The 27,994-nt window shown below is 39.9% G+C and overlaps 1 protein-coding gene across 3 annotated transcripts in view; it reads left to right on the forward strand.

The window, feature by feature from the left end:
• Positions 1–27,994, forward strand: part of LOC122562270 (lysine-specific demethylase 4C-like) — a 424,780-nt gene that overhangs the window by 37,441 nt on the left and 359,345 nt on the right. For all 3 annotated transcript variants that reach the window (XM_043715046.2, XM_087996635.1, XM_043715065.2), the window contains 2 exons: positions 7,632–7,807; positions 17,089–17,203. In XM_043715046.2, coding sequence (XP_043570981.1) covers positions 7,632–7,807; positions 17,089–17,203 — 291 coding nt within the window. The remainder of the gene's footprint in view (positions 1–7,631; positions 7,808–17,088; positions 17,204–27,994) is intronic.

Consider the following 27,994-nt stretch of genomic DNA (forward strand, 5'->3'; position numbering starts at 1 on the left):
CTCACCTACCACCCCACCAACCTCCAGATACATTATATCCTCCTTCATCATTTCTGCCACCTCCAAACAGATCCCACCACCAAGGATATATTTCCCTCCCCTCCCCTATCAGCATTCCGGAAAGACCACTCCCTCCGCGACTCCCTCGTTAGGTCCACACCCCCCACCAACCCAACCTCCACTCCCGGCACCTTCCCCTGCAACCACAAGAAATGCAAAACTTATACCCACACCTCCCCCCTCACTTTCCTCCAAGGCCCCAAGGGATCCTTCCATATCCTTCAGAAATTCACCTGCACCTCCACACACATCATTTACTGCATCCGCTGCACCCGATGTGGCCTCCTCTATATTGGGGAGACAGGCCGCCTACTTACGGAACGTTTCAGAGAACACCTCTGGGACATCCGCACCAACCAACCCAACCGCCCCGTGGCTGAACACTTTAACTGCCCCTCCCATTCCGCCAAGGACATGCAGGTCCTTGGCCTCCTCCATCACCAGACCATGGCAACACGACGCCTGGAGGAAGAGCACCTCATCTGCCGCCTAGGAACCCTTCAACCACAAGGGATGAATGCAGATTTCTCCAGCTTCCTCATTTCCCCTCCCCCCACCTTGTCTCAGTCCCAACCCTTGGACTCAGCACCGCCTTCTTGACCTGCAATCTTCTTCCCAACGTCTCCGCCCCCACACCCTCTCCAGCCTATCACCCTCACCTTAACCTCCTTCCACCCATCGCGTTCCCAACGTCCCTCCCCCAAGTCCCTCCTCCCTGCCTTTTATCTTAGCCTGCTTGGCACACCTTTCTCATTCCTGAAGAAGGGCTTATGCCCGAAACGTTGATTCTCCTGCTCCTTGGATGCTGTCTGACCTGCTGCACTTTTCCAGCAACACATTTTTCAAACTCACCTCGTTACCTAGTTGGCTAAACCTCAAAATCCCAGTCACATCTGAAACTGTTCATTGTTTTAATCATTTCTAATTGTACAGGGAGACAGTGTTTAAAATTGTCGTGTTTAGTGTTATTCTGCTTTAATGTTAGTAAGTTATTTGGTTTGGAATTCTCACCGAGCGTCACAAATATGTTCACAGATGGTTTACCATTGTACTTTACCTGACCTGATCGGCATCATTTTGACACAGTCAAACATTCTTTCAACTTGAGGACACTTTCAGCCTTCTGACTTAGTCTTTTCCTGTGCTACGGTGCTTCCCAAGGTCTGCAGTGAGGCACACAGCCCCCACCCCACCCATTGCATTTCCTGGAGCTGTCATGCGCTCATCAGAGTCACCATTACTGAGCTTGGCGGTTGCCTAGGTGCTGGTTACGTCTGAGTTTGACAGTCCCTCCTTTCTCTGAGAGGGAACAGCCTGAATGGCAGGCTCCTGCAGGAATAGTTTGTGGAATAGTGCAGGAGAGTTGTTACATTCCATCCAGTCCACAGCTGCCCTCCACAGCCTGACTGGCCATTCGCCATGATCAGCAAAAGGGGATGAAGGCCAAGGCTCTGTGACCAGCAACAAAAAGTAGCCCCATAAAGCAATCACCCAGGCAGACCTCCAACATGGCAGCAGCCAGCCACACCCACCTCACTGTGCAGTATTAAATTCATGACCGAAGATGCTGCAATTTAATATTTCTGTTATATTAGTTTTTTTTTCTTTATTTAACAGTTTCCTTTAAGTCACTTTGCCCACTGTAGGGATTTGTCCATTTATATTGATATATTTACACTTCAGGGTAAAAGAATAATGTTTTTTTTCTTGAAAGAAGGCCCTATGACACTTAATTTTAATATTGAATATAGGAATCAATGCTTCACTTAAAGTTTTTTGTCTTAAGTCAGGATTTTCAGGAACACAATTCTAACCTTAGGTGAGGACAACCTATACAATTTTTGACTGTTTTCCTAAGTATATTTGTAACAGCATCCAAGAACTCAGGCTTAATTAGCACTTGTGTCTGATCTCAATCTCTCTCAAAACTCCAATATCTTGAAAGAATCATGTACTTGGACTGCAAAGTAAACCCATTCCCAGTTACAAATTTTTAAAATAATTTTTTATTAGCTATTTCTCTGACCAACCTGTTCAGGGATATTATTACACAAGCCTAGAGCAAGTGAAACTTGAACCACCTAATGGTGCAGAAACAGGGACATTGCCACGGTGTCACAAAGAGCCCTATAAATTCTCATTCTCTCACCAGGAATGGAACCCAGGCCGAAGTGCTGAAAATGCCAAAATGTAACCATTAGACCACCAGGAAAAGCTAATAATGAGTCCCATTCACTTCTACCAGCAAGCGCAGACAACACATCCTTTGAAATGTAGTACAGGTAGACAACCTTTGATCAGAAATCCCAAAATCCAAAAAGCTCAAAGTCCGAAGTTTGTTTTTGTAAAGGTTTCTTCTCAGTAACAAGGTCGTTTAACGAACAGTTAACCCAAGTCGACACTCACGTGATGCATGTCACTCATGGCCCTGCAGTGGCAGGCCTCAATTCTGTCTCAAGGCCTGTTTTACTCAGTGAGTCTGCTCCTCCAGTAAGATTTTAAAAACATTTCACCATCAAACTGTCTCTTATACTGAAATTCAAACAATTCTGAATTTGGAAAACCAGCTGGTCCCAAGCATTTTGGATAAAGGATTGTGCATTGGATTTGGATTGGTCTCAAATTTTGTTAATACTGTTGGGAAATATCTTGAGATCCTTTGCCACTTTAAAGGTAATGTATAAATACAAATTCTTTCTAGATCAGCATTGGGAGCATTTAATTTCTTTGCCTTTTTGGCAAGCATCAAAATCACAGCTGGGTTATAATGATACCAAATTAAATTGAGTGTTGTATTCTCAAAGGAAATTGTTTCGGAGAGAGATCTTTTGGAATAGAGGTAATTAAAATTGATTAAAGTATTTCATACAATGTTCCTGTAACTTGGACATAAATATATTTGACTCAGTTTCCTTGTTACTTTGTCATTTCACTGTTTATTCATCAATGGTTGGTGCTCCATTCATGCATTCTTCTCTCCTTGACACTATCAAGACTGATCAGTACTGTGCATTGTTTTAAAATGAGAAGAACTGGTGCGTTTATGTAAAAAATGATAGTAGTGATGGGGGAAGGACTGAGTTCCACTATCACAACTACTTTTGTTGTATATCATGGAGTTGTACCTAGTAACGTTAGAAGGAAACATCGTCCTGCTCTTATCTCTTGATTGTAGCTTTAATACTGATGATTGACTTTACCAGAACTTTTCCAGGTGGATAATTAAAATAACTATTTATGTATTGATTAGTTTGAAGAACGTTTCTTAAAAATTCCTATATTAGGAGAGTCAATGAATTACTAAATAAAAATAATGTTGGAGTAGACTATGTGGCCACTTGAACCTGCTCCATTCAGTATGTACTCAATATGACCATGGTTGCTGTTTAGCCTCATTGCATCTTGCTGCCCACTCCCCAAATCCCTTCACTCTGTGTTGCTGCTTCTTGCAGTTACTCTGATCAGGAGAACCACTTGTCTATCTTGCACCATCTTAACACTTCCACTGAAGCTTGTGTATGAATGCTCAGTAATATCTGTCATTTATCTATGCCTACGTTGATCCCTCTTTCTGCTACCTTACACTCTGTTGTTGGAGAAATCTCCAGATTTTCAGATTTGACCAAATGCCCATAATCTTGGCTTTTTTTCCTGGATGCCACATGAGTTTCTTTGCTTTGGTAATTTCAAGCACCTTTTTGTTCACATTATGATCTGTAAATGGAATTTTTAACATACCTCTTAGCATCCACATGTTAAAGGACTTCTCTTCCACAGATCTTTGTTTATTGCTCAGGTTTCTGGATAGAAGGTTGCAATTTGTGACTCTTTCTCTTTGCTGCAAGTTTGTATTTGCTTATTGGTAAGCACAGCCTTAATCTTCGTAAAATTATGTCAGGCTATCTTTATCCTCTTTCTAACTTCTGTATCACATTTGCCATCTTCTGTTATAAATTGACCTAAATACTTGTTCTAGTGTGACAATATGGTGTATAGAAGACAAAGATGGTAGAATACTGTTTGAAAGGTATCATTTGTAAAATTTAAACAAATATAGAAGTGAATTGTATAATGATATAAATTGAGGTAGACTCTAAGATTTGGAGGCAAATGAAGGACCAAACATAAATGGTATCAGAGGCAAAGAATGCTTTGAAAGTGATGAGTATAGGAAGTAGCTCTTCTAATATTTTCCTTCTATCATTGCTTATTTTTCTTTGGTGTTAATACTCATTCCCTTTTTCAGATTTCCAGATTTTATTTGATTTATGATATTTCATGGGTCCTCTTCTGATTTTCCTGTAACAATGGATCATATATGTGAGTTCATGTTCTTACCTCCAGTATTTACTTCTGGAAGTACATCTTTATTCTCTGAATATTTGTTCTGTGTACAGATTGAATAATTTTGGTGACAATACTCAGCCCTCTGGTACTTCTGTCTTCACTTGAAACATATTTTCTTGTCCCTCTTCTAGACGGACAGTCAGTCACTATTAAGTCCTAATATAGGCTCTTGATATTTAATGCCAGTGTCACATTTCTATGACATGGCTATTAACTTCAGATGATGTATGCAACTGAATACCTTTTCATAGCCTATGAAGCATATTTAAGTATTCTTGTTTACTTCTGGATATTTATGGTTAAGTATTTCCTCTCTCATTCTTATTCGTAAATCCAGACTGTGTTTCACCAACTTCTGTTTCAAATTTGCTTCTTGCTATTGTAATTTTCCAGATCACTTTAATCCAATAATTCATGGAAGTTAGCATTTTGAAATGATTGCGTTCCAATGCTTTAGGTTTGTTAAGTAACTTCAGAAAACGGAGGAGAACCACCTATACAACGTATTCAAGAAGTACGGATACTCAAAAAAAAGTACAGTCTGCAGATTCGTCAAGGACAAACCACGACAAGTAGACCAAACACAGCCAGAAACCCTAACCATCTTACCATACATCAAAGAAGTTTCAGAAATGACAGCCAGACTACTAAGACCCCTCTGAATCTTAGTAGCACACAAACCCACCAATACTCTCAAACAAAAACTAACAAACTTAAAAGACACAGTACAACCCATGGAAAAAACCAACGTCATCTACAAAATTCCATGCAAGGACTGCCACAAACACTATGCAGGACAAACAGGAAGAAAGTTAGCCACCAGGATACACGAACACCAGCTAGCCACAAAAAGACACGACCCTCTCTCCCTCGTAGCCCTACACACAGATGAAAAAAAAACACCATTTCGACTGGGACAACACATCTATCCTGGGACAGACTAAGCAAAGACGTACCAGAGAATTCGTAGAGGCCTGGCACTCCAACACAACATCATAAACAAACACATAGATCTAGATACCATCTCTCCACCCCTCAGAAAATGAACAGGAAATGACATCACCACAAACCCCAGGAATCCCATCCAGGACAAACATATAAATAGAAAGCAGGAGACAACCGCTTCGCTTCACTTGGAGGTCGCCACTGATGATGTTACCTAGCCAGGTAATGAAACATCTGGTTATCAACCTCCAGCTCAGTGAGCAAACCTACAGCCTAAACCCAGGGAAAGTGTTTGGAGAGAGAGAGAGAGAGAGAGAGAGAGAGAGAGAGAGAGAGCAGTCTGTCATTTGGAGATGGTGTCTAGGCTCCCTTCAATGCCAAGGACTGCTCTTGGCAGCATTTCAGTAGGCTGAGTTCATTTTTAATCATTGTAGACAGAAGTTGCGAGTAGTGTTGGAAACATCTCTTTGATGTAATGTTTCTCTTGGGATCTTGAAATATTCTTCGGATAATTGATATTTGGATTATCGAGGCTCCTCTGTATTGTGTTTAAATTTTGAGAATGCATACCTTTCAAACCGTATTCTACCACCTTTGTCTTCTATACACCAGCAAAATGTTGTTATCCCTTTCTTTCTGTCTGCTGAAGATTTCACCTTCTGGTGCATAACTCTTATTTTGTGATTTCATTTGAGCTCCATTACTTCATCACATGTCTCTTTATACTTCTTCTTATTCACTTACCTGTATGTATCCTTTATTTCCTTTTAAATTTTGTCATACTGAGGGCAGGTGGTAGTTGTTGTCTACATGGACTTTAGTATCGCCTTTGACATGTTTCTGCATGGTAGACTGGTTAGTAAAGTTAGATCACATGGGATTCAGGGAGAGCGTGCCTTTTGGATACAAAATTGGTTTGACCGAAGGAGACAGTGCGTGGTGTAGGAGGGTTGGATTTTTTTTGGACTGGAAAGCTGTGATCTGCGTTATTTTCGCAGTGATCGTTGCTGTGTCCACTATTGTTTGTCACTTATACAAATGATTTGGATGAGAACTTAGGAAGTATGATGAATAATTATGTGGATGACACAAAAATTGGTGGTACAGCAGTCAGTGAAAAAGGTTGATAGATGGTGAAGAATCTTGATAAATTGGGCCAGTGGGCAGAGGAGAGGCAAATGGAATTTAATTTGGATAAATGCGAGGCATTGCATTTTGGTAAAATGAGCAAGGGCAGAACATATACAGTTAATGGTAGGGTTGTGTTGTCAAACTTGGGTTCAGGTACATCGTATTTGAAAGTTGTGTTGTCGGTAGACAGGGTGGTTAAGAAGGCGTTTAACATGCTTGCCTTCACTGCTCAGACTATTGAGTGTAGGAGTTGGGACGTCATGTTGTGGTTGTGCAGGTTGTTGGCAAGGCTACTTTGGCAGTGCTGTGTCCAGTTCTGGTCACCCTGCTGTAGGAGGGATTAATTTGAGAAGGTTCAGAAATCCTGGTTTATCAGGATTTTGCTGGGGTTGGAGGGTCTGAGTTATAAGGAGAGGCTGGATTAGCTGGGACTTTTTTTCACTGGAGCTGAGGAGGTCAAGGAGTGACCTGATAAAGGTTTATAAAATCATAAAGGGCATGGATAAGGTGAATAGCAAAGCTCATTTCCCTAGGGTAGGTGAGTTCAAAACTTGGGGGCATATTTTTAAGGTGAGAGGAGAATGATTTAAAAGGGACTTGCAGGGCAATGTTTTCACACAGAGAGTGGTTTGTATGTGGAAAGAACTGCCAGAGAAAGTGGGAGTTGCAGGTACAGTTACAACATTCAAAAGTCATTTGAACAGGTACATGAATAGGAAAGGTTTAGAGGGACGTCGGCCATATGCAGCCAAATGGAACTAGTTTAGTTTGATTGGCATGTATGAGTTGGACTGAAGGTCTGTTTCCATGCTGTATGACTCTAAGAAGAAAATGATCTGAGTTTATAATCCATGCTGAAATATATATGACTGTTTTTTGAGTTTTTTCACTTCATCCTTCCCATTTACCATTATCTCGAGGTATAGTGGTACATCTGATTTAAAAAATATCAAATTCTGCTGATTCAGTATTAGCAAATCATTGGATAAAACTTGCTATTCTAACTGTTAATAAATGTACTGCCTATGACTCAATTACTGTGAAGTATAATTAGGAATTGAGATTGAAAATGTGCCTGTTGTTTAGAAATATTGTTAATACACTATACATAGGGTTCCTTTTTTCTGTTTCATTTTTGTTTTGCACAGGTGATTCCACCAAAAGATTGGAAACCTAGAAGAAATTATGATAACATTGACAGTTTGGTTATTCCTGCTCCAATTCAACAAATGGTCACTGGGCAGTCTGGTCTCTTTACCCAATACAACATACAGAAAAAACCATTGACAGTAAAGGAATTCAAATGCTTGGCCAACAGTGATAAGTAAGTCTAACTTGGAGTGCATATTGTTCCATGTGCTGAGACTTCAATATTAAGGAAATTCAGAGAAAATGCTGTGTGCAAGATCTACTTTTTAAACAAGCTTCATTTAGGCTGCACTCTGCTTAAAGTTTGCGTTTCAGTGCACTACCTTGAAAAAGCTCAGTTTCAACTATTCTGCAGTTGCAAGCTGTTTATTGCTGCAAAACTACCTAACCACACAGTTGATAGTACTCTGATGTGATGCATCAGCTGTAAGATAAATCTGTGAAGCATTGGAAGGTTTTTAAGTAAGATGTTTCATTCATTAGTGCAAAACCTTTTTAATTTTTACATTTAAACAAATATAGGGAGTACAAAAGGAACAATCTGCAATTGCCTGTGCTTAGATAGTGCACTTTCCATTTTGCTCAGCATGATTTTGCAATAAAGTATATTCGATTCATTGGTTTATATGTTAGACTATTTTGGTGCATAACTGTTAACCAGAAATGTATTAATACCATGAGTTTTTTCACTTTATTACTCAATCTGGCTTGCTGAAATGCTGTTATTGCATAATGAAATTCAATTCCAATTTATATTTTGGTTGATATTTATATTTTGCTGTAGTTGGTTGTGGCTTTTCTATTTATTGTTCTTCTTTTTTTCCAATTGAGATGCATTATATCAGTTGAGAACCTTACAGGTCAACATTTCCTAGAGAGTGGTTGGTGCTGCTCGGCAGACAAGAAATTTTCTTGTGATGAAGTTTATGATCTGACTAGTATGAATATGATAAAACATGAAGTCCAGAGATGCTTAGTTACTTCAGTTCACCAGTTCACAGCTGTTGTTCAGCTCCCTGGTTCCTAGCTTTCTTTTCTTACAAGTTCTTAAAATTCTTTCATGGTACGTGGGTGTCGTCAGCTAGACTAACATTTATTGCCCAGCTCTAATTTCCCTTGAGAAAGTGTTGAGAGCTGCTGGGGTTGTGGGCTGCCTTCTTGAACTGCTACAGTCCGAGAGGTGCAGGGATACCCACAATGCTGTTAAAAATAGAGTTTTGGTATTTTGACCCCGAAACACTAAATGAACAGCTATGTTGTTCCAAGTCTGGATGGTTTGGGCCTTTCTTTTGGTACGGGTTGTTCTGTTGTAATGCACATATCATTAATGTAAATTCACCATAATGTGATTGACAAACTGGGAACACCGTTTTTAAAGTGTGAACTTTTAAATTGTATATTGGGTTTAATGCAATCTGGCCTCAGTCCATGCCGAACATAATCCCAAATGAAACTAGTCCCACCTACTTGATCCAGGCCCGCATTTCTCCAAACCTTTCCTATTCGTGTATTTATCCAAATATCTTTTAAATGTTGTAATTGTATCCACACCCACCACTTCCTCAGGAAGTTCATTCCACCCGTGAACCACCCTCTTTTTAAAAAAAAAATTGCCTCATGTCTTTTCTAAATCTCTCTCCTCTCTCGTTAAGAATATACCCCAGTCTTGAAATTCACCATCTTGGGGAAAAGGCAACTACCATCAACTCTATGTATATCCCTCTTTATTTTATAAACTTCTATCAGGTCACCTCTTAACCTCCTACGCTCCAGTGAAAAACGTGCCAGCCTATCCAGCCTTTCTTTATAACTCAAATCTTCCATACCTGGCAACATCCGGGTAAATCTCTTCTGAACTCCCTCCAGCTTGATAACATCATTCCGATAACTGGGTGACCAGAACTGGACACAGTATTCCAGAAGAGGTCTCATCAATGTCCTGTACAACTTCAGCATGACTCCCTAATTCCTGTACTCCAAAGACTGAGCATTGAAGGCAAGGGTGCCAAATACCTTTTTAACCACCCTATTTACATGTGACACAAACTTCAAAGAATTATGTACCTGAACCCCTAGATCGCTCTATTCTACAACATTACCCAAGGCTCTACCATTAATTGTATAAGCTCTGCCCTTGGTTGTTGTACCAAAAGTCAATACCTTGTATTTATCCAAATTGAACTCCATCTGCTATTTTTCAGCCCATTGATACATTTGATCACGATCCTTCTGTAATTTCCGTAAACCTTCTTCAATGTTTACAATGCCACCAATTTTGGTGTTGTCTGCAAACTTACTAATCATGCCTACTATATTGTCATCCAAATAATTTATCTAAATGACAAACAAAAGAAGACCCAGAACCGATCTCTGTGGAACACCACTGGTCGCATGCCTCCTATCCGAAAAGCAACCCTCCACCATTACTCTCTCTGTCCTGCTGTTAAGCCAATTATGTATACAATTGGCAAGCTCACCCTGAATCACACGTGACCTAAGTTTACTAATTAGTCAACCACAGTCCAAGTATTCATAACAAGCATTTGATCAAAAGAAGAGACTTATAATTTTGTGAAATGTAATCAGCCTGAGATTTGCTGAATTCAGCAAAGAACGGCTATGAAATTGGTGAAGAATGAGCAAAGGTAATACAATACACTGGCAAGTTACATGAAACAAATTATGATTGTTCCTGTTGTTATGCAAATAGGAAGATATAAAAATTAATGTGAGTCAATTAAAGTTATATTGGCCAATAATGAAATGACAGAAACATTGAACAATAATTAGTGTCCACCTTCATGTTAAATGACTAAAAAAGTCTGGAGATAATGAGGAACCAATGAGGAATTTAAATATGCATAAGTAATTTTCCATGAATATTTCTTTCATGGGACAGTGTGGTCAGAATTTCTCTGGAACTGATGACCTGCATTTTCAGGGTTTTGTACAAGGTAACTGAAGAGATAGTTGATGCATTGATTTTGATTTTTCTAGTTTCCATATAGTCCAGTACACCTCAAGCATTAGAAAGTAGTAAACATAATCCTGCTATTTAAGACAGGAGGAAAAAAGAAAACATGACACTAAAGACTAGTTTGCCAGCACTAATAGGCACAATGCTGGAATATATTATTAAGGTAGTTGCAAAGACCATAAGATATAGAAGCACAATTGGGTCATTTGGCTCATAAACTCTGCACCAAATTCAATCATGGCTGACATGTTTCTCACCATCATTATCTTGTCTCCTCCTCATAACCCTTGATCTCCTTACTAATTAAGAACCTATCTCTTTCCTTCTTAAATACACTCAATAGCTTTGCCTCCAGAGCCTTCTGCAGCAAGTTGTTCCACAGATTTACCCCTTCTGGCTGAAGAAATTTGTCCTAATCCCAATTCTTAAGGATCGTCCCTATTCTTGGGGGCTGTGCCCTCAGATCCTAGTTTCTCCTACTTGTGGAAATATCTCCTTCATGTCCATTCTATCCACCCCTGTGAGTATTCTGCAAGTTTCAATGGGATCCTCCTACATCCTTCTAAACTCCATCAAGTATAGACCTAGAATATTCAACTGCTCCGTCTATAACAAATCTTTCATTTCTGGGACCATTCTTAGTAATCTACAGATTCTAACAGTTTGTGTATTTTAAAAAAAAAATTATCACTTTACTTTTGCTGCTTTTGTCAACCATCATAAAGGGTACAGTTTCTCCCTGTACACTCTACCCAGAGCCCTTACGATCTTGAAACTCTCTTATGTATCCTCTCAGTTTCTGTTCATCAAGGAGAATAGTGTTAACTTCTCCAATTTATTCATGCAACTAAAGTTCCTCATCCTGGAATAATCCTTGCAAATCTATTCTGTACACTGTGTAATTTCTTTATATCCAGTGTGTGTCCAGAATTGGATGCAGTTGACGTTGAACCAGTGTTTGATATGGATTTGCCATAATCCCCTTGCGTTTGTATCATACTCCCCATTTTTAAAGTCCATGAATCCAGGGGCTCTGGTTTCTTCCCATAGTCCAAAGATGTGTAGGTTATGTGGATTGGCCATGCTAAATTGCCCATAGTGTCCAGGGATGTGCAGGCAAAGTGGGTTAGCCATGGGAATTGCAGGGTATAGGGATAGAATGGGAGAGGGGGGGGTAGGTCTGGGTGGGATACTCTTTGGAGGGTCAGTGTGGACTTGATGGACTGCATAGCCTGCTTCCACACGAAGGTTCTATGATTCTATTTTCTATGATTCCATGTGCCTTATTAACTGTACTCTTAACTTGCTGCACCACCTGTGATTTGGGCACATACACACTCAAGTTTCATTGATATTGGACCCAGTTTACGATTGTACCCTTTATTTTGTTTGAAAATACATCACTATAAAATTTCATTTCCCACTTGTCCTTACATTTCACCAACCAATGTTCTTTTGAAGTTTAGCACTGTCCACCTCGCTGTTCACAATGCTTGCAAGTTTCGTTCTTTACAAATTTTGAAATTATACCAGGTCAATTGTGGATGTTCATTTGAGTATGTCCACAACACAATTCGATGGACTTTTAGATAGTAAGGGAATTGAAGGATATTGGGTTACTATGGGGAAGTTGTGTAAATATGATGAATATTCAATGTCAGTGCTGGGTTGAAGGGCCAGCTGGCCTACTTCTATTATCATTTTAAGTGATAAGAAGATAAAAGAAAAACAGGTCATTCGATAGAACTTCTGTTTGTAATTTCATTCTATATCAGCAAAAACTTGCAAGGGGATTTTGGACTTCAAGTTTAGAGAATTTCCTTTGTTGAAATTTCCACATGATTTAGTAATATTTTTGACTCAAAGGTTGCAGAACTTTTAAGCATGAGCCATGTATTTTAAATAAGGCAATCATTTAATGATGATTATGAATATGGCAGAGCCTCAAACATTCTTTGGTTTATTCATGGATTAGTAGAGATACTTAGACTTATCAAAGTTAAAAATCTCACAGCACCAGGTTATAATCCAATAGGTTTAATTGGAAGCACACTAGCTTCCGGAGCAACGCTCCTTCATCAGATGGTAGTGGAGGACTCAATCCTAACCAAATCTAGACTTATCAACACAGCGTTACCTCAATTTTCAATGTGCATGGCATCTTTGAACTTAAAAGCTTTATCATAGAGCAATCGCATAACAAAAATTAAATATTCATGCTTGCCTCAAGCTTGCTGGGAAGATAACAAGTATTTGAATGAAAACCTTTTAGTGTAGAACAGCTTTCTCTTGGTAGTCAAGTGATTTGTTTTACAGGTAAATTTTAACCGGTATTGAGGCGTGAAACTTTGAGGTACCAAGTAGTCAAGAATATACCTTGTGACATTGCACCCTAGGGTGTGAAAACCAAGGTTGAAACACCTGCTGAGAAGCTATCTCTCTAGAAAATTGAACTTTTTCAAAATAAAATTTAACCTTGAACCACACCTCTGCAACTAGAAAGTAATTGTCTGAAGAAAAATCAATTGAGATAGATTGACTCTTCACATGTTTTATTCAGTGCCTGCAAATCTACCTATATCGACCTACTCAGGCTTCTAAAACAAACTGTGCTGATTTGAGCATATTCATGTTGATATGATGGTTACATGTATTTGGAAAGGCAGGTTCTGCTTAGGAATAGTCAACATGGCTTTGTATGTGGGCAATCATGTCTCACTAACTTGATTGAGATTTTTGAAGAAGTCATGAAGAGGATTTATGAGGGCAGAGCAGTGGACATGATCTATATGGACTTCAGTAAGGCATTCAACAAGGTTCCTCATGGTAGACTGGTTAGCAAGTTTAGATCATGTAGAATACATGGAGAACTAGCCATTTGGATACAGAACTGGCTCGAAGGTGGAAGACAGAAGGTGATGCTGGAGGGTTGCTTTTCAGATTGGATGCCAATGACCACAAGAATCGGTGCTGGCTTCACTGTTTTTCATCATTTATATAAATTATTTGGCTGTGAACATAGGAGGTATGGTTACTAAGTTTTCAGATGATACCAAAATCAGAAGTGTAGTGGACAGTGAAGAACCTCACCTTAAAGTACAACAGGATCTTGATCAGTTGGGGCAATGAACCAAGGAGTGGCAGATGGAATTTAGTTTAGATGAATACGAGTTCCTGCATTTTGGATCAGGAAATCAGGGCAGCATTTATGCACTTAATGGTAAGGTCATGGGGAGTGTTGCTGCACAAAGAGACCTTGGAGTGCAGGTTCATAGTTCCTTGAAAATGGAGTCGCAGGTAGACAGAATAGTGAAGAAGGCATTTGATATACTTGGAGAAAGTGAGGACGGCAGATGCTGGAGATCAGATCAGAGCTGGAAAAGCGCAGCAGGTCAGGCAGCATCCAAGGAACAAGAGAATCGACGTTTCGGGCATGAGCCCTTCTTCAGGAATGAGGAAGGTGATATACTTGCCCTATTGGTCAGTGCATTGAGTATAGGAGTTGGGTGGTCATGTTGCAGCTGTACAGGACATCGGTTAGGACACTTTTGGAATACTGCATGCAATTCTGGTCTCATTGTTATAGGAAGGATGCTGTGAAACGTGAAAGGGTTCAGGAAAGATTTACAAGGATGTTGCCAGGTTTTGGCGTTTGAGTTACAGGAAGAGGCTTATTAGGCTGGACTGTTTTCCCTAGAGTGTCAGAGACTGAGGGGTGGCCTTATAGAGGTTTCTAAAATCATGAGGGGCATGGGTAGAGTGAATAGACAAGATCTTTACTCCGGGATGGGGGAGTCCAAAACTAGTGGGCACAGGTTTAAGGTGAGAGGTGAAAGATTTAAAAGAGACCTCAGGTGCAACATTTTCATAGAGGGTGGTGCGTGTATAGAATGAACTGCCAGAGGAAGTGGTGGAGACTGGTACAATTGCAACATTTAAAAGGCATCTGGATGGAGATATGAATAGGAAGGGTTCAGAGGGATATGGGCCAAATGCTAGTAAATGGGACTAGATTCATTTAGGATATCTGGTCGGCATGGACAATTTGGACTGAAGGGTCTGCTCCCATGCTGTACTGATCTATGACTCTATGCTTCATGGCAAGAGGTGTAAAACCTTCACCCACATCTCCCCCCTCACCTCCGTCCAAGGCCCCAAAGCATCTTTTTACATCTGGCAGAGATTTTCCTGCACATCCAAACACCTGTGTCTGTTGCTGTCAATGTGATCTCCTGTACATTGGGGAGACAGGACGCTGACTTGCAGAATGTTTCGGAGAACGTCTCTGGCACACACGCACCAAACAACCCCACCGCCCTGTGGCTGACTACTTCACTTCAACTCCGCTTCCAACTCTACCAAGGACATGCAAATCCTGGGTCGCCTCCATCGCCAAATCCTATCCACTCGATGACTGGAGGAAGAACACCTCATCTTCTGTCTTGGGATCATTCAATCACATGGCATCAATATTGACTTCACCAGTTTCCTTCTCTCTGCTCCCCACTCATCCCAGATCCAACCCTCCAACTCAGCACTGCCCTCTTGAACTGTCCTACTTGTTCATTGTCCTACCCACCTATCCACTCTACCCTCCCCTCCGACCTATCATTATCACCTCCCACCTGCATCTACCTTCCCACCCCCATCCCCACCCCCACTCTCCTATTTATCTCTCAGCACTCTCCTCCTCCACACACACACACACCCCATTCTTGATAAGAGCCTAAAATGTTGATTCTCGTGTACCTCGGATGCTGCCCGACTTGCTGTACTTTTCCAGCACCACACTCTTTTGACTCTGATCTGCAGCATCTGCAATCCACACTTTCTCCTGATCTTTTACAAAGATGAAAATCGCATAACACCAGGTTATAGTCCAACAGGTTTATTTGGAAGTATAAGGCGACTGCCCATATCCGCAGGTCTGGTTACCACAGTTTCAGTTACCCGCGGTTTACCACGGCCTGAACATGTAAAAAGGAACGTTCCAGAACTAGGGACCAGGAAGTTGCTGGGAAGGTACGTTTCCCATCTAAATGAATGGGTTTGCACCTGTCTGTGGTTTCGGGCTTCCATGGTAGATCTTGGAATGTATCCCTCACGGGTACGGTGGGGGGGGATGGGGGACTACTGTAAAAGCTTTTGGACTACTGCTCCACTATGATCTCTTACTACAAATTCTGTGTCCTTTGATCCTGCCCCACTTGGTATCTGATGAAGGAACAGTGCTCCAAAGGCTTGTACTTCAAAATAAACCTGTTGGACTATCACCTGGTGTTGTGTGATTTTTAACTTTGTCTATCCCAGTCCAACACTGGAATTTCCACATCATGATCTTTTCTAATGCATCTTCCTTCAGACAGGTTAGAACAGATGTAGTTTCAGATCTTCTTTCAAGATGAACTTTCACTTATTCCAGGATCTGCTACTTTGTGACCTTACATTGCTGTTTAACTGTGTTGTCCTTGGACTATACCTCTCATTCATTTTGTTTTCTGATGCTATAGGCCTAGTCCATTCTCTCTCAACGTTAGCCAAATTCAGTTGTCTTTTTCTTACTTGTGTAGAAATTTGAAAGCATATCATTCAATCTTTAAGTCTGGGGAAAGTGTTTGTGTAATTATTATGATGTTGGTTGACTTTTGCATTAGTCATGTCTGTCATGTTAGATTGGCACCAAGTCATATCCCATAATAAAAGTAATATTTTTGATCTGGATTTTCACCTACTGATTGATCTGCAGTGTCTGACTTCAATAATTTTTGTGTTACACTAACACTTCTGGTCATGAAGGTCCAATGATCTGAACTGACACCCATCATCAGCAGAAGGTTCTGTATGCAATTCCTGGGGTTCTTGATGAAGCATTTTTTTTCAAAATAGTTATGTTACTGGGATAACCTGCTTTCTGCGAAAATAGTCTTTCACTCTACTTTGGACAGACAGACAGCAAGTGTCTGTAGGTCTGACACCTACATAACTGTTATATGAATGATCTTTGGTGATTTGCATTTCTTGCATGATGCAACCTATAGCAGTGTCCAATAATGTTGTTTTCTTCCCAATTAATATTAATTGGGTTGCTTCTAATAATCAACCATTACAAAAATGCTCATATTTGCATGACTGAAAATAAATTGATCAGAGATCAATCTCCCAAGATAAGGTGGTTGCAGAGTTTCAACTCTGGTACAAGTGGAATCAGTACTTAATCACTTGATGCTTTTGCATTTTTTTAAGGCTGTTCCTGAAAAGCAAACTGAATTCCATTCTTCCTCCAACTTTGGAAAGAAGAGGAGTGTAAAAAGAAATGCAACTAAACTTTTATTTTGTTCACACAGTTCTTTTGTGTCCACTGCCTGGATTGATGCCCATTTTCAGGCACTGTATGAAAATATTGAAATACACATTCTGCACTTTTATAGCTTTAGCAAATTTGCTTTAATTGTGAATTAATTTCCTTTATTTTGAAACAGATACTGTACTCCTCGACACTTAGATTATGAAGATCTTGAACGTAAATACTGGAAAAATTTGACCTTTGTAGCACCAATTTATGGAGCCGATGTCAGTGGCAGCCTTTATGATGAGGTAAATGCTTTGTATGTTGGAAATTAACCGCTCTAACATGACTTGCACTTGTACATGTTACAACTGCAATATCTGTGCCAAAGGGAATTCAATATTAACCTTAGCACAACACAAATTTGGCAATATGTATCCCATAAATTGATACTCCATGTTTATTTTGGCTAGATAGTGGATTCCTACATTAGTAGTCTTCTTATTTCCTTCACTATATAGATCTTGGATCAGAAACATTGAATGAAGCTATTGATAGTTGTTGAATAGTAATGTTCAGGGGAAAGAAATTCCAGCTTCTAAGGAGTTCCAAGGTTTATCACTCCATCCCCTCCACCCTGTGGCGGAGGTTAGCACTTTGTCATTGTTTGCGAGAGAATCCTATATTTTTCTCTATTACCTAACGATAGCGCATGACAAGTAGCAATCACTAAAACGAAAGCAGAATAATCCAGTGGATAAAGTAAGCAGTGAAATGTAAATGTGATGTGCCATTGTGTTTTCTCCCCATACATGAATAGGAAACAGACACTATGTCAATGAGTTAAACTTGAGAGTGCATTTTGCAGTAAAGCTGTGATGATAATCTTGGATTTCTGTCCAAGAGAGCCAATGTTTATTGGATGACCAAAAGCTTAATAGACCTGACTGAAATCGTATTAACTTTGTATTCAGTAAAAATATTTCTAAATTTTGTTCAGTTTGAACAATATAATCAATTATATATTCACATTCTTCATACCTGTCATTCTTTAAATTCAGCTTTCTATAATTAATTCTGACATTCAAATCATTTTTTTTGCCTTGCATGTTAGTTTAGAAATAAAAGTAAGATCAGCTGAGCTTGACATGTGATGTCATCATGAGTGTATCAATAAGGGTTATACACTGAAAGGGTTCAGTTTGGACCACTGTTACAATCAACTAGTTGGTCTCAATTAAAAGACATAGTTGCCACCTGACTTCACTCATGACCTCAACAATGAAAAGGAGGTTCGTATTCTTCAGCATCATGCTGCACTTATCAGGGAAATATAGGTTACTTGTGATTTTTAAAAATGTTCTTAAACTGGCATGATACAAAGGAACAGGGGTTTGTCATTTAACCCCTCCAACCTGTTGCTCTCCTGCCATTTGATGAGCATGTAATCGCAGCCTAACTGCAGATAAATCTTAACTAAATATTGCGGATGCTGTAAATCTGAAGTAAGAACAATGATGGTGAAACTCAGGAGGTCAAGCAGCATCTGAGGAGAGAGAGCAGCCAAGAAAGAAGAGTCTTTAGATTCTAAACGTGGTCTCTATTTTTGTCTCCACAAATGCTGGCAGACCTGATGATGAGTTTGTTCAACATTTTTTGTTTATATTTGAAATGATTCACCTTGATTTCATTACATGCAATTACATTGGTTGAATAACAATTAATCTCTATTTTCTTTGTAAAAATTGATTTATTGATGAAATAGGATGCACCTTGTCAAAGCTTTGTCACAACAATCAAGAAATCAAGATACTGACTGTACTAAAGTTGCCTGTGCTTGCGAACATAAAACACATCATTCAACATTAGATATGATTCCGTTATTGGACAGCTTTTGCTAAATAATCCTGAAGAATTTCACTGACAAGCAATTTAGTCAGGCTCGTCAGGCACATTCAGCAAAATGGGGTTTATTTCTCAGAGCAATGTCTTGAATAATCAAAGCCAACTTGCCTTGCTTAAAATTTAAACTAACTGACAATTAACATTGTCCATGGCAACACCTCTACCAAGCAGTCTGCTTGTCAACTAATCAGTATACTTCTCTCATACTGTGTTTCCTTTACATCAGCATCCTTTTAAATTGTCTTGATGAATGCATGGAAGACGTGGGGAACTCCTGGGTAAGGCAAGGAAATAAACAATTGCAGGAGATTTTCTAGTTTTGCATGGATAGGTTAGAATAAAACCAAGCAAAGGTAATCCCAATCATCCAAGTAAAGGTGAAGAGGATTGGAAGACAATGGCATTAACTGTGCCCAAAGGCAACAGACAAGTCAAGACGCATAAGGATGGCTAGTAGACCATGGTCTTCCATAATATTCCATTTTTGCCTTCAGGTAGGGCTGGTTATATATTGTGATGTGGGTGAAAACCAGATTTTAGAGATTCAAATGTGGGTGCTGATTGGGAGATGACAGCCCTTTAAATGACTTTGGAGAGAAAAGAGGTAGGAGATTTATGCAGTTTGTAAGAACAGAGGCGTCATGGCTAAGTTGTAGATGTAATAAAGCTGTGACTAAGATCTATGACATCTTGAGATATTCCAGAATGTTTATTTGTAATCATTTGGCACATTTGCCAGCTGTTGGCTATAAAACAGGAAACAATCAAAACTCAAAGCTAGTCTAGTGCATAACCTTTATTTGCCAAATTTCATACATTTATCCCATACAAAAAATGGATGTCAACACTTTAAAAGTTTAAAAACTAAGTAAAATGTTCACATCTTATGACAAATGCAAATACAGCAGACCTGAAAATGCTGCAGGTCAGACAGCATCTGTAGAACAAAGCAAAGAACAAGTTTTAGATCGTGATGAACCAAAGTGTTTGTTTCTCCCCTCACCTTCTATCTGACTTGTTGAATATTTCTAGTGCTCTCTACTTCTATTAAATCTTGTGATTTATTTATGTGGCAAATATGTCAATTTACTGTTCATTGTTATGACTGAGAATTGTTTCAAACATGTATTATTTCATGAGTTAAATGTTGCATGAAATTCTCCAACTTTTGCTTCTGGGTGGCAATCAGAAGAAATCAATCTCTGCATTTTGCTTACTAAGACACATTATTCTGTCTTAACAGCAGCACTTCCTCACAATCTGACATCTTACTTTCAAGTTTCTATTTGCTCAAGATTTCGAATCCTCGACTCATTTACTTGCTTGTTTGTAGAGCGACGTGCCTTGGCAGTTTTTATTGTTGATTCATCTGCGAGTATAAAATTTCAATATAAGATTATACAACAACAGGAAACAATGTAAATATAAAATCAAACTGATCCCTAGGCAGGCGTAGCACCAAATGCAATCAGAGTGTAAGGTGAAAACCTTTCATTCAAAAGTGATGAGCCTTGTCAAAATGGGCTTTGTACATGTCAGATGTATAGATAAATTGGCATTGCAATAAAACAAATGTTTTACAGTGGGAGATTTTGGTGGAAAATATATTCTTAAGTATTGAATGGTTTAATACAAGAATGGCAAATGAACAGCTATGAAACAGATGCAAGATTAAATTTGAGATTTTGATGGGAAGGAAGCAACACTATTGCAGCAAGTTTAATATGCAGGAGCTTTGGTAGATAATTGTGTGTAGATAAAAACAGATTCCAAGTGACTGGCAGCATGACACTTCCTGCTTATAGCCCTTTGTTTTGGATATCTGATTGCTCTACATCTTATTTGCAGTGTTGACATTCCTCTTCTTTTACAAACAGGGTATTTGAAAGCAGTAAACCCCCATCAATTTCAGAGATGCTGTGCAAGGAAACGATGGATAGTGATGGCACAAGAAGCAAAAGATGATTCTAGAGGAGGAGTTAATATGTTTCTGCAGAACTGTAAAGTAGTCTGCAGACAGATGGGAGTGGAGCAGAGAATTAAAGTGATAGGTTATTGGAAGCTTGGGGTTTTTCTCTCAAACTGACCAGGCATGACCCACATGCTAGTCAGCTAGCATGTATTTAATCTGCCTGTCGCATAAGAGACTGTATTCATTGCTCGTAACACAGAAACGGACTCTTCGGTCCAATCAGTCCATGCCGAGCATATTCCGAAACTAAACTAGTCGCACCTGCCTGCTTTTAGTTCACATACCTCCAAATCTCTCCAGTTCATGTATTTATCAAAGTATCTTTCAAGTGTTATAATTGTACCCACATCTTCTACTTCCTCAGGAAGTTCATTGCACACGCGAACCACCCTCTTGTGTAAAAACAAAATGATCCTCATGTCTTTCTAAAATGTCTCTCCTTTCTCCTTAAAACTGTGCCCCTCTAGTCTTGAAATCGCATGGTGGCACAGTGGTTAGCACTGCTGCCTCACAGCGCCAGAGACCCGGGTTCAATTTCCGCCTCAGGCGACTGTGCAAACTCCACATAGACATTCTCCCCGTGTCTGCGTGGGTTTCCTCCGGGTGCTCCGGTTTCCTCCTACAGTCCAAAAATGTGCAGGTTAGGTGAATTGGCCATGCTAAATTGCCCATAGTGTTAGGTGAAGAGATAAATGTAGGGGAATGGTTCTGGATGGGTTGCGTTTCGGCAGGTCAGTGTGGACTTGTTGGGCTGAAGGGCCTGTTTCCACACTGTAACTAATCTAATCTAATCTAAATCCTGCATCCTTGGGAAAAGACATCTACCATTAACACTATGCATATCCCTCATTATTTTATAAATTTCTATAAGGTTGCTTCTCAACCTCCTACGCTCCAGTGAAAAACAGTCCCAGCCTATCCATCATTTCTTTATAACTTAAACCTTCTATACTGGGCGGTATGCTGGTAAATCTCTTCTGAGCCCAGTCCAACTTACTAATATCCTTCCTATAACTGGGCAACCAACACTGGACACAGTATTCCAGAAGAGGCCTCTTCAATGTCCTGTACAACCTCAACATGACATCCCAAATACTATACTCAAAGGATTGAGCAATGAAGGCAAGTGTGCAAAATGCCTTTTTAACTGTCCTGTCTATATGTAATGCAAACTTTGAATAATTATGTACCTGAATGCCTAGATCCCTATGTTTTACAACATTACCTAAGGCCCTACCGTTAATTGTATAAATCCTACTTCTGTTTGTTTATCAAAATGCGTTACCATGCATTTATCCAGATTGAACTCCATTCGTCATTTTGCAGCCCATTGACCCATTTGATCAAGATCCCTCTGTAATCTTCGTAAACCTTCTTTACTGTCTACAATGCCAACACTTTTAGTGTTGTCCGCAAACTTACTAACCACGCCTTCTATATTCTCGTCCAAATCATTTATATAAATGACAAACAAAGAAGACCCAGAACTGATACCTGTGGGACACTGCTGGTGACAAGCCTCCAGTTCGCGAAACAACCTTCCACCACTCTCTGTCTACTGCCGTTAAGCTAATTATGTATCCAATTGGCAAGCTCATCCTGTGACATCATTTTACTAATTAGCCTACAATGCAGAATCAATGCAATATAGTAAAATAAAAGGAATACAGATTAATCGAACAAAATAGTTATTTTTAACTTTATTTTTTAAGCTGAGGGTCTTGCCAAATATATTAGGTTTACTTTGCCATTCTGATCGCTAATTGAGATCCTGCAGTGTCAGAGCTGCGAGCTCAACAAATTGGCTGGCAGCTCCACAGAGTAGGACTTCTTTTGCACAAGCGAGTGACTGATGTCACACCATGAGCCTGCTTGACCGGCCTGTGGCATATTTTGGGGATGAGCAGTCCTAGATGATTCAGACAGCACTCAGGTCAACTCTAAGCTGGCTTTCGATTGCAATGGAGCACATGGAACTGAGAGTTGACTAGAGACAGTCAAAAATCTGCATTGTGAAAGGGACAGTAATAATTTGCTTCGCTCAACCCTTTCAGTGTAATTAGACTCCACATTGTAAGGTGCTATCTAGTGATCTCTGGTCTCTTAACTTTTCACAAACCTTCTTTCCTTGAATATGGATACCACCCTACCCAGCTCTGAAGCAGTCATTTTCTTCTGCTTGGCATACAGAAGGGTACTCTTTTCCGTCTCCTTTGATCTGACTGACTCTCAAATGTGAATTGGGAGTAAGGCCAGCCCTCTGTTGCTTTGTGTGCTCCTGACTTTGAGTAAGTTTCAATTTGGGTTCCTGTCTCCATAATCAATGGATCACATGGGATTTGCTTTTGATCAGAATTTCCCCAAGTTCACACCCTCCTCATGTTTCATAGCATTCTTATTTTAAGTTCAATTAAAAGAGATGAGTTAAAACATAAACCTGTCATGAAGTATAGCAGATTTCAAGAAGGTTTTTGACAAAGTATTACATAGAACATTACAGCGCAGAACAGGCCCTTCGGCCCTTCACCGACCTGTGGAACCAAACTGAAGCTTACCTATCCAACACTATTCCATTTTTATCCATATGTTTATCCAATGACCATTTAAATGCCTTTAAATTTGGCAAGTGTAATACTGTTGCAGTCAGGGCGTTCCATCCCCCAACTATTTTTATTTAAGAAACTACTTTGACATCTGTCCTATTATCTATCACCCCTCAATTTAAAGCTATGTCCCCTTGTGCTAGCCATCACAATCTGAGGAAAAAGGCTCTCACTGTCCACCCTATCTAACTCTCTAATTATCTTATGTTTCAATCAAGTCACCTCTCAAACTACTTCTCCCTAATGAAAATAGCCTCAAGTCCTTCAGCCTTTCCTCTTAAGACCTTCCCTCCATACCAGGCAATATCCGAGTAAATCGCCTCTGAACCCTTTATAAAGCTTCCACATCCTTCCTATAATGCAATGACCAGAACTGTATGCAATACTCCAAGTGTGGCCGCACCAGAGTTTTGTACAGCTGCAATTTAACCTCGTGCTTTCAAAACTCAATCGCTCTACCAATAAAAGCTAACTCACCATATGCCTTCTTAACAACCCTATCAACCTGGGTGGCAACTTTCAGGAATCTGTATACATGGATACCGAGATCTCTCTGCTCATCTATATTGCCAAGAAGCTTATCATTAGCACAGTACTCTCTATTTCTGTTGCTTCTTCCGAAATGAATCACCTCTCACTTTTCCGCAATAAACTCCATTTGCCACCTCTCAGCTCAGCTCTGCAGCTTATCTTTGTCCCTCTGTAACCTACAACATCCTTTGGCACTATCCACAACTCCACTGACTTTGGTGTCACCTGCAAATTTACTAACCCGTCCTTCTACACCTTTATCAAGGTCAGTTATAAAAATGACAAACTGGACCCAAAACAGACCCTTGCGGTACACCACTAATAACTGAACTCTAGGATGAACATTTCCCATCAATCACCATCCTCTGTCTTCTTTCAGCTAGCCAATTTCTGATCCAAACCACTAAACCTCCCTCAATCCCATGCCTCCGTATTTTGTGCAATAGCCGACCGTGGACAACCTTATCAAACACTTTACTGAAATCCATCGATATCACATCAATCACTTTCCCCTCATCCACCTGTTTGGACACCTCAAAGAAGTCAGTAAGGTTTGTGAGGCATGACCTACCCTTCACAAAACCGTGTTGACTATCCTTAATCCCTAATTACATAACAGACCAAAAAAACTGTCTCAAGGAACAAGAGAGTCAGGTTTAGCTGCGATAAAAGATTGGCTTAGAGTCATAGGTTTATAAAATCATGAGGAGCTTAGATAAAGTAAATAGCAAGGGTATTTCCCCTATGGGGTGGTGGAGTTCAAAATGGGGACATATTTTTATGGTGAGAAGAGAAAAGTTTTAAAAAGGACATGAGTGGTTCATGTGTGGAATGAACTGCCAGAGCAAGTGGTGGGTGCAGGTACAGTTATAACATTTAAAGACATTTGCATAAGTACATGAAAAGGAAAGTAGGGATATGGGCTAACTGCGGGCGAGTGGGAACATGGTTGGGGTGGACTAGTTGGACTGTAGGGTCTGTTGCCATACTGTATGACTCTACATCTCTTTGACTCGAGAAGGGATAGGGAGAGATAAATGAAAATATAATGATAAAGTTCTAAAATGTTCTGGCGGATTATGTGCATGGACTTTTGAGGGTGACAGGACACAGTAAGAGAATAATACGTAAGGGAACAAAGTTAAGGTTTTGCTCAAGAAATGCAGGGGAGAGGCGAGCAAGAATTGTTTTACCCAATTACTGGAACCTGCTGCCTGCAAAGATATTGAAAGCAGAGACAATTGATAATCAAAGAAATTGAATGGACATTTTGATGGTAATAATGTTGTAGCTTGAAAGAGTTAGAAGGAGGGCAAATGGGATTGTTGTGCAGTCAGTTCTTCTTTAACACGATGGTTGCGTTCTTGTGCAAACCCACATTATAGAAAAATCATGGTTTAGAAACAGCGCTTAAAGTGTTGGCTCTGTAATCTCATTAGATTTAAAAGTTTGCACTGTAGAAACAGCATCCCCAGTTTGTCAGTTGCATTACAGTGAATTTGCATTGATGAAACAAATGTTATAACAGAATGACTTGTACAGAGAATCAGCATGAACTTGTGCTTCCTTCTACATTGTATTGACTATATAATTGAACCAAAAAGGTGTCTTTGTTTCAACAAAAACATCAAATAGTTTTACTGACATGACAACAGTTGCTCAGCAGAATTCACCCTGGTGCGATTACTGATTAATAACCTCCTGACAGCTGCATCGTGTAAAGAGGGGATTGTTGAAATCTGCCCAGGATTATCCTGAGCCTGGAAACCAACACAATAAACTAGGTATGCAGATATTCAGATTGGTCATGAATGAACCTGCCGGCTGCGGGCTTCCGTCAAAATTTTGGGTCTATGAGCTCTGTGACAGCAGTGGCCATTATGGAATTCTGACTGAGTATCAAATGCTGTAGTGTAGTAAAGTAGTAATTCCAAGAGGCAGCTGCTGACTTTATAATGTTTCCATTGGTTTAAGGGGCTGGGGTAGGGGCTCTTCTTTGCTGGCCAAATCATGAGTTCAATGTTACCCTGCATTCAGGGTGCTGATGGTTAAAAACACACAGGTCTTGGGAAGCAATGGTGAAACAGTCAATCAATATATTTTAATATTTCTCTTTGAGACCAAAGACACATCATATAGCGTGGTAGATAGACTGAAAGTAAAGTATGGCATATAAAGTTGAATAAGAAAGAAACAATAAATAATCAAAATTGATATGAATGAGTAAAAATAATTTGCCTGTTAATAATTTATTATAGTGTTACAGCTGCTTATTTTTATGTGGGTTATTATGACAGTGATGAAGCTCCACTGTGTAATTTGACTAACTATTTTAGTACTGTTTCAATATTAGTATGTGTTCTGAAAACATCATTAACATTCTGTTCAAGGAAAATGTATGTTCTCAGGACCTGCTTATAGTTTAAATCTGATTATATTTTAAATGGTGATTTTTATTAATAATTTTTTGGCTATGGATGACATTACCAGAGCTACATTTGTTGCCCATTTTTTGTTTCTGAGAGAAGATAGTGTTGTACTTGATGAGGCAATGACCTCGTGGTTAATGTTGGAGACCCAGGTAATGTTCTCCCCTTGATAGACTGATTAGTAAAGTTAGATCACATGGGATTCAGAGAGAGTTTGCTAGGTGGATACAAATTGGCTTGACAGGAGACAGAGGGTGGTGGTGGAGGATTGTTTTTCCGACTGGAGTTCTATGACCAGCGATGTTGCGCAGGGATCAGTGCTGGATCCACTGTTTGTCATTTACGTAAATGATTTGGATGAGAATTTAGGAGGCATGCTTAGTTGTGAATGACACCAAAATTAGTGGTATAGTGGATTGTGAAGACGGTCATCTAAGATTATGAATAGATCTTGATCAGTTAGGTCAGTCGACTGAGGAGTGGTAGAAAGAGTTCGATTTGGATAAATGTGTTGCATTTTGTAAAATGCCCAAAGGCAGAACTTACACAGTTAATGGTAGGGCGCTGGGTAATGTTGTCAAGCAGAGAGACTTAGGGGTTCAGATACATAGTGTGATGATGCTGCTCCTTTACCAAGGTTATGTTGTCCTTGTTTTTTTCCAGAGAGGTTGTAAAAGACACACTCTGAAAAGTTTAAGTTTGAAGGGTTTTAGGGCCAGTTTGATTATAGCTAACAGATACTGCCTCAGGCAAAAGGCTCTTAAGTTTTAAAAATATATGCTTGTACAATGAAAAGGAGTGGCCAGGTCTCCCATCTCAGCTTTACTCTGGTTTGATTTGATTTTCGGTAGTTCTGGCTTATTCACTGAAAGTAGTCAGTGTTGTGAAGCTGCTGGACCCAGAGAAGCAGGTCCAGGCCGATCCTCCTCTCTCTCTGACTTCTCTCCTGTAAGACCCTGTGTTTGATTTTACCTTTTGTGCCAAGGGAATTTTATGTGGATTGTTGCAACTATTGGAACAGCATTATTAAGGTGGGATGATCTGTTGGGTTTTTGGAGACGTTATTCGATATTCTGTTCTCTTGTGTTTGTGTTTCATTCAGTAATCATAGAGTTATGGAGTCATAGAGATGTACTTGTGAATAAATTCTGTTGTGTTTAAAACTAACTGTTAGCTGCATCCCTCCTGGAATATCTGTGTTACGTGTGCTTAAAACAACAAGCAAAGTTCGAGTCTGGGCTACCTTCTTGAAATGTTTTGAGGGGTCTGGCCTCAGAACCAGATTGGAGGCTCTTTGTGGGATGTGTTTTAGATTAGATTAGATTACTTACAGTGTGGAAACAGGCCCTTCGGCCCAACAAGTCCACACCGACCTGCCGAAGCGCAACCCACCCATACCCCTACATTTACCCCTTACCTAACACTAGGGGAAATTTGGCATGGCCAATAAGGAAACTCACGCAGACACGGGGAGAATGTGCAAATTCCACACAGTCAGTAGCCTAAGGTGGGAATTGAACCCGGGTGTCTGGCCTGTGAGGCAGCAGTGCTAACCACTGTGCCACCGTGCCGCCCACGGTGTTCTATAGTTCCAAATTGGAATCCGGGTTGTTGGACTTGAAGGCAGAGAGTGGTAGGTGTTACTGTCTTTTGTTCTCA

Source organism: Chiloscyllium plagiosum, unplaced genomic scaffold (genome assembly GCF_037043375.1).
Source record: "Chiloscyllium plagiosum isolate Xiang-an unplaced genomic scaffold, Cpla_swu_hap1 HiC_scaffold_2, whole genome shotgun sequence".
Taxonomy (NCBI): Eukaryota; Metazoa; Chordata; class Chondrichthyes; order Orectolobiformes; family Hemiscylliidae; genus Chiloscyllium; species Chiloscyllium plagiosum.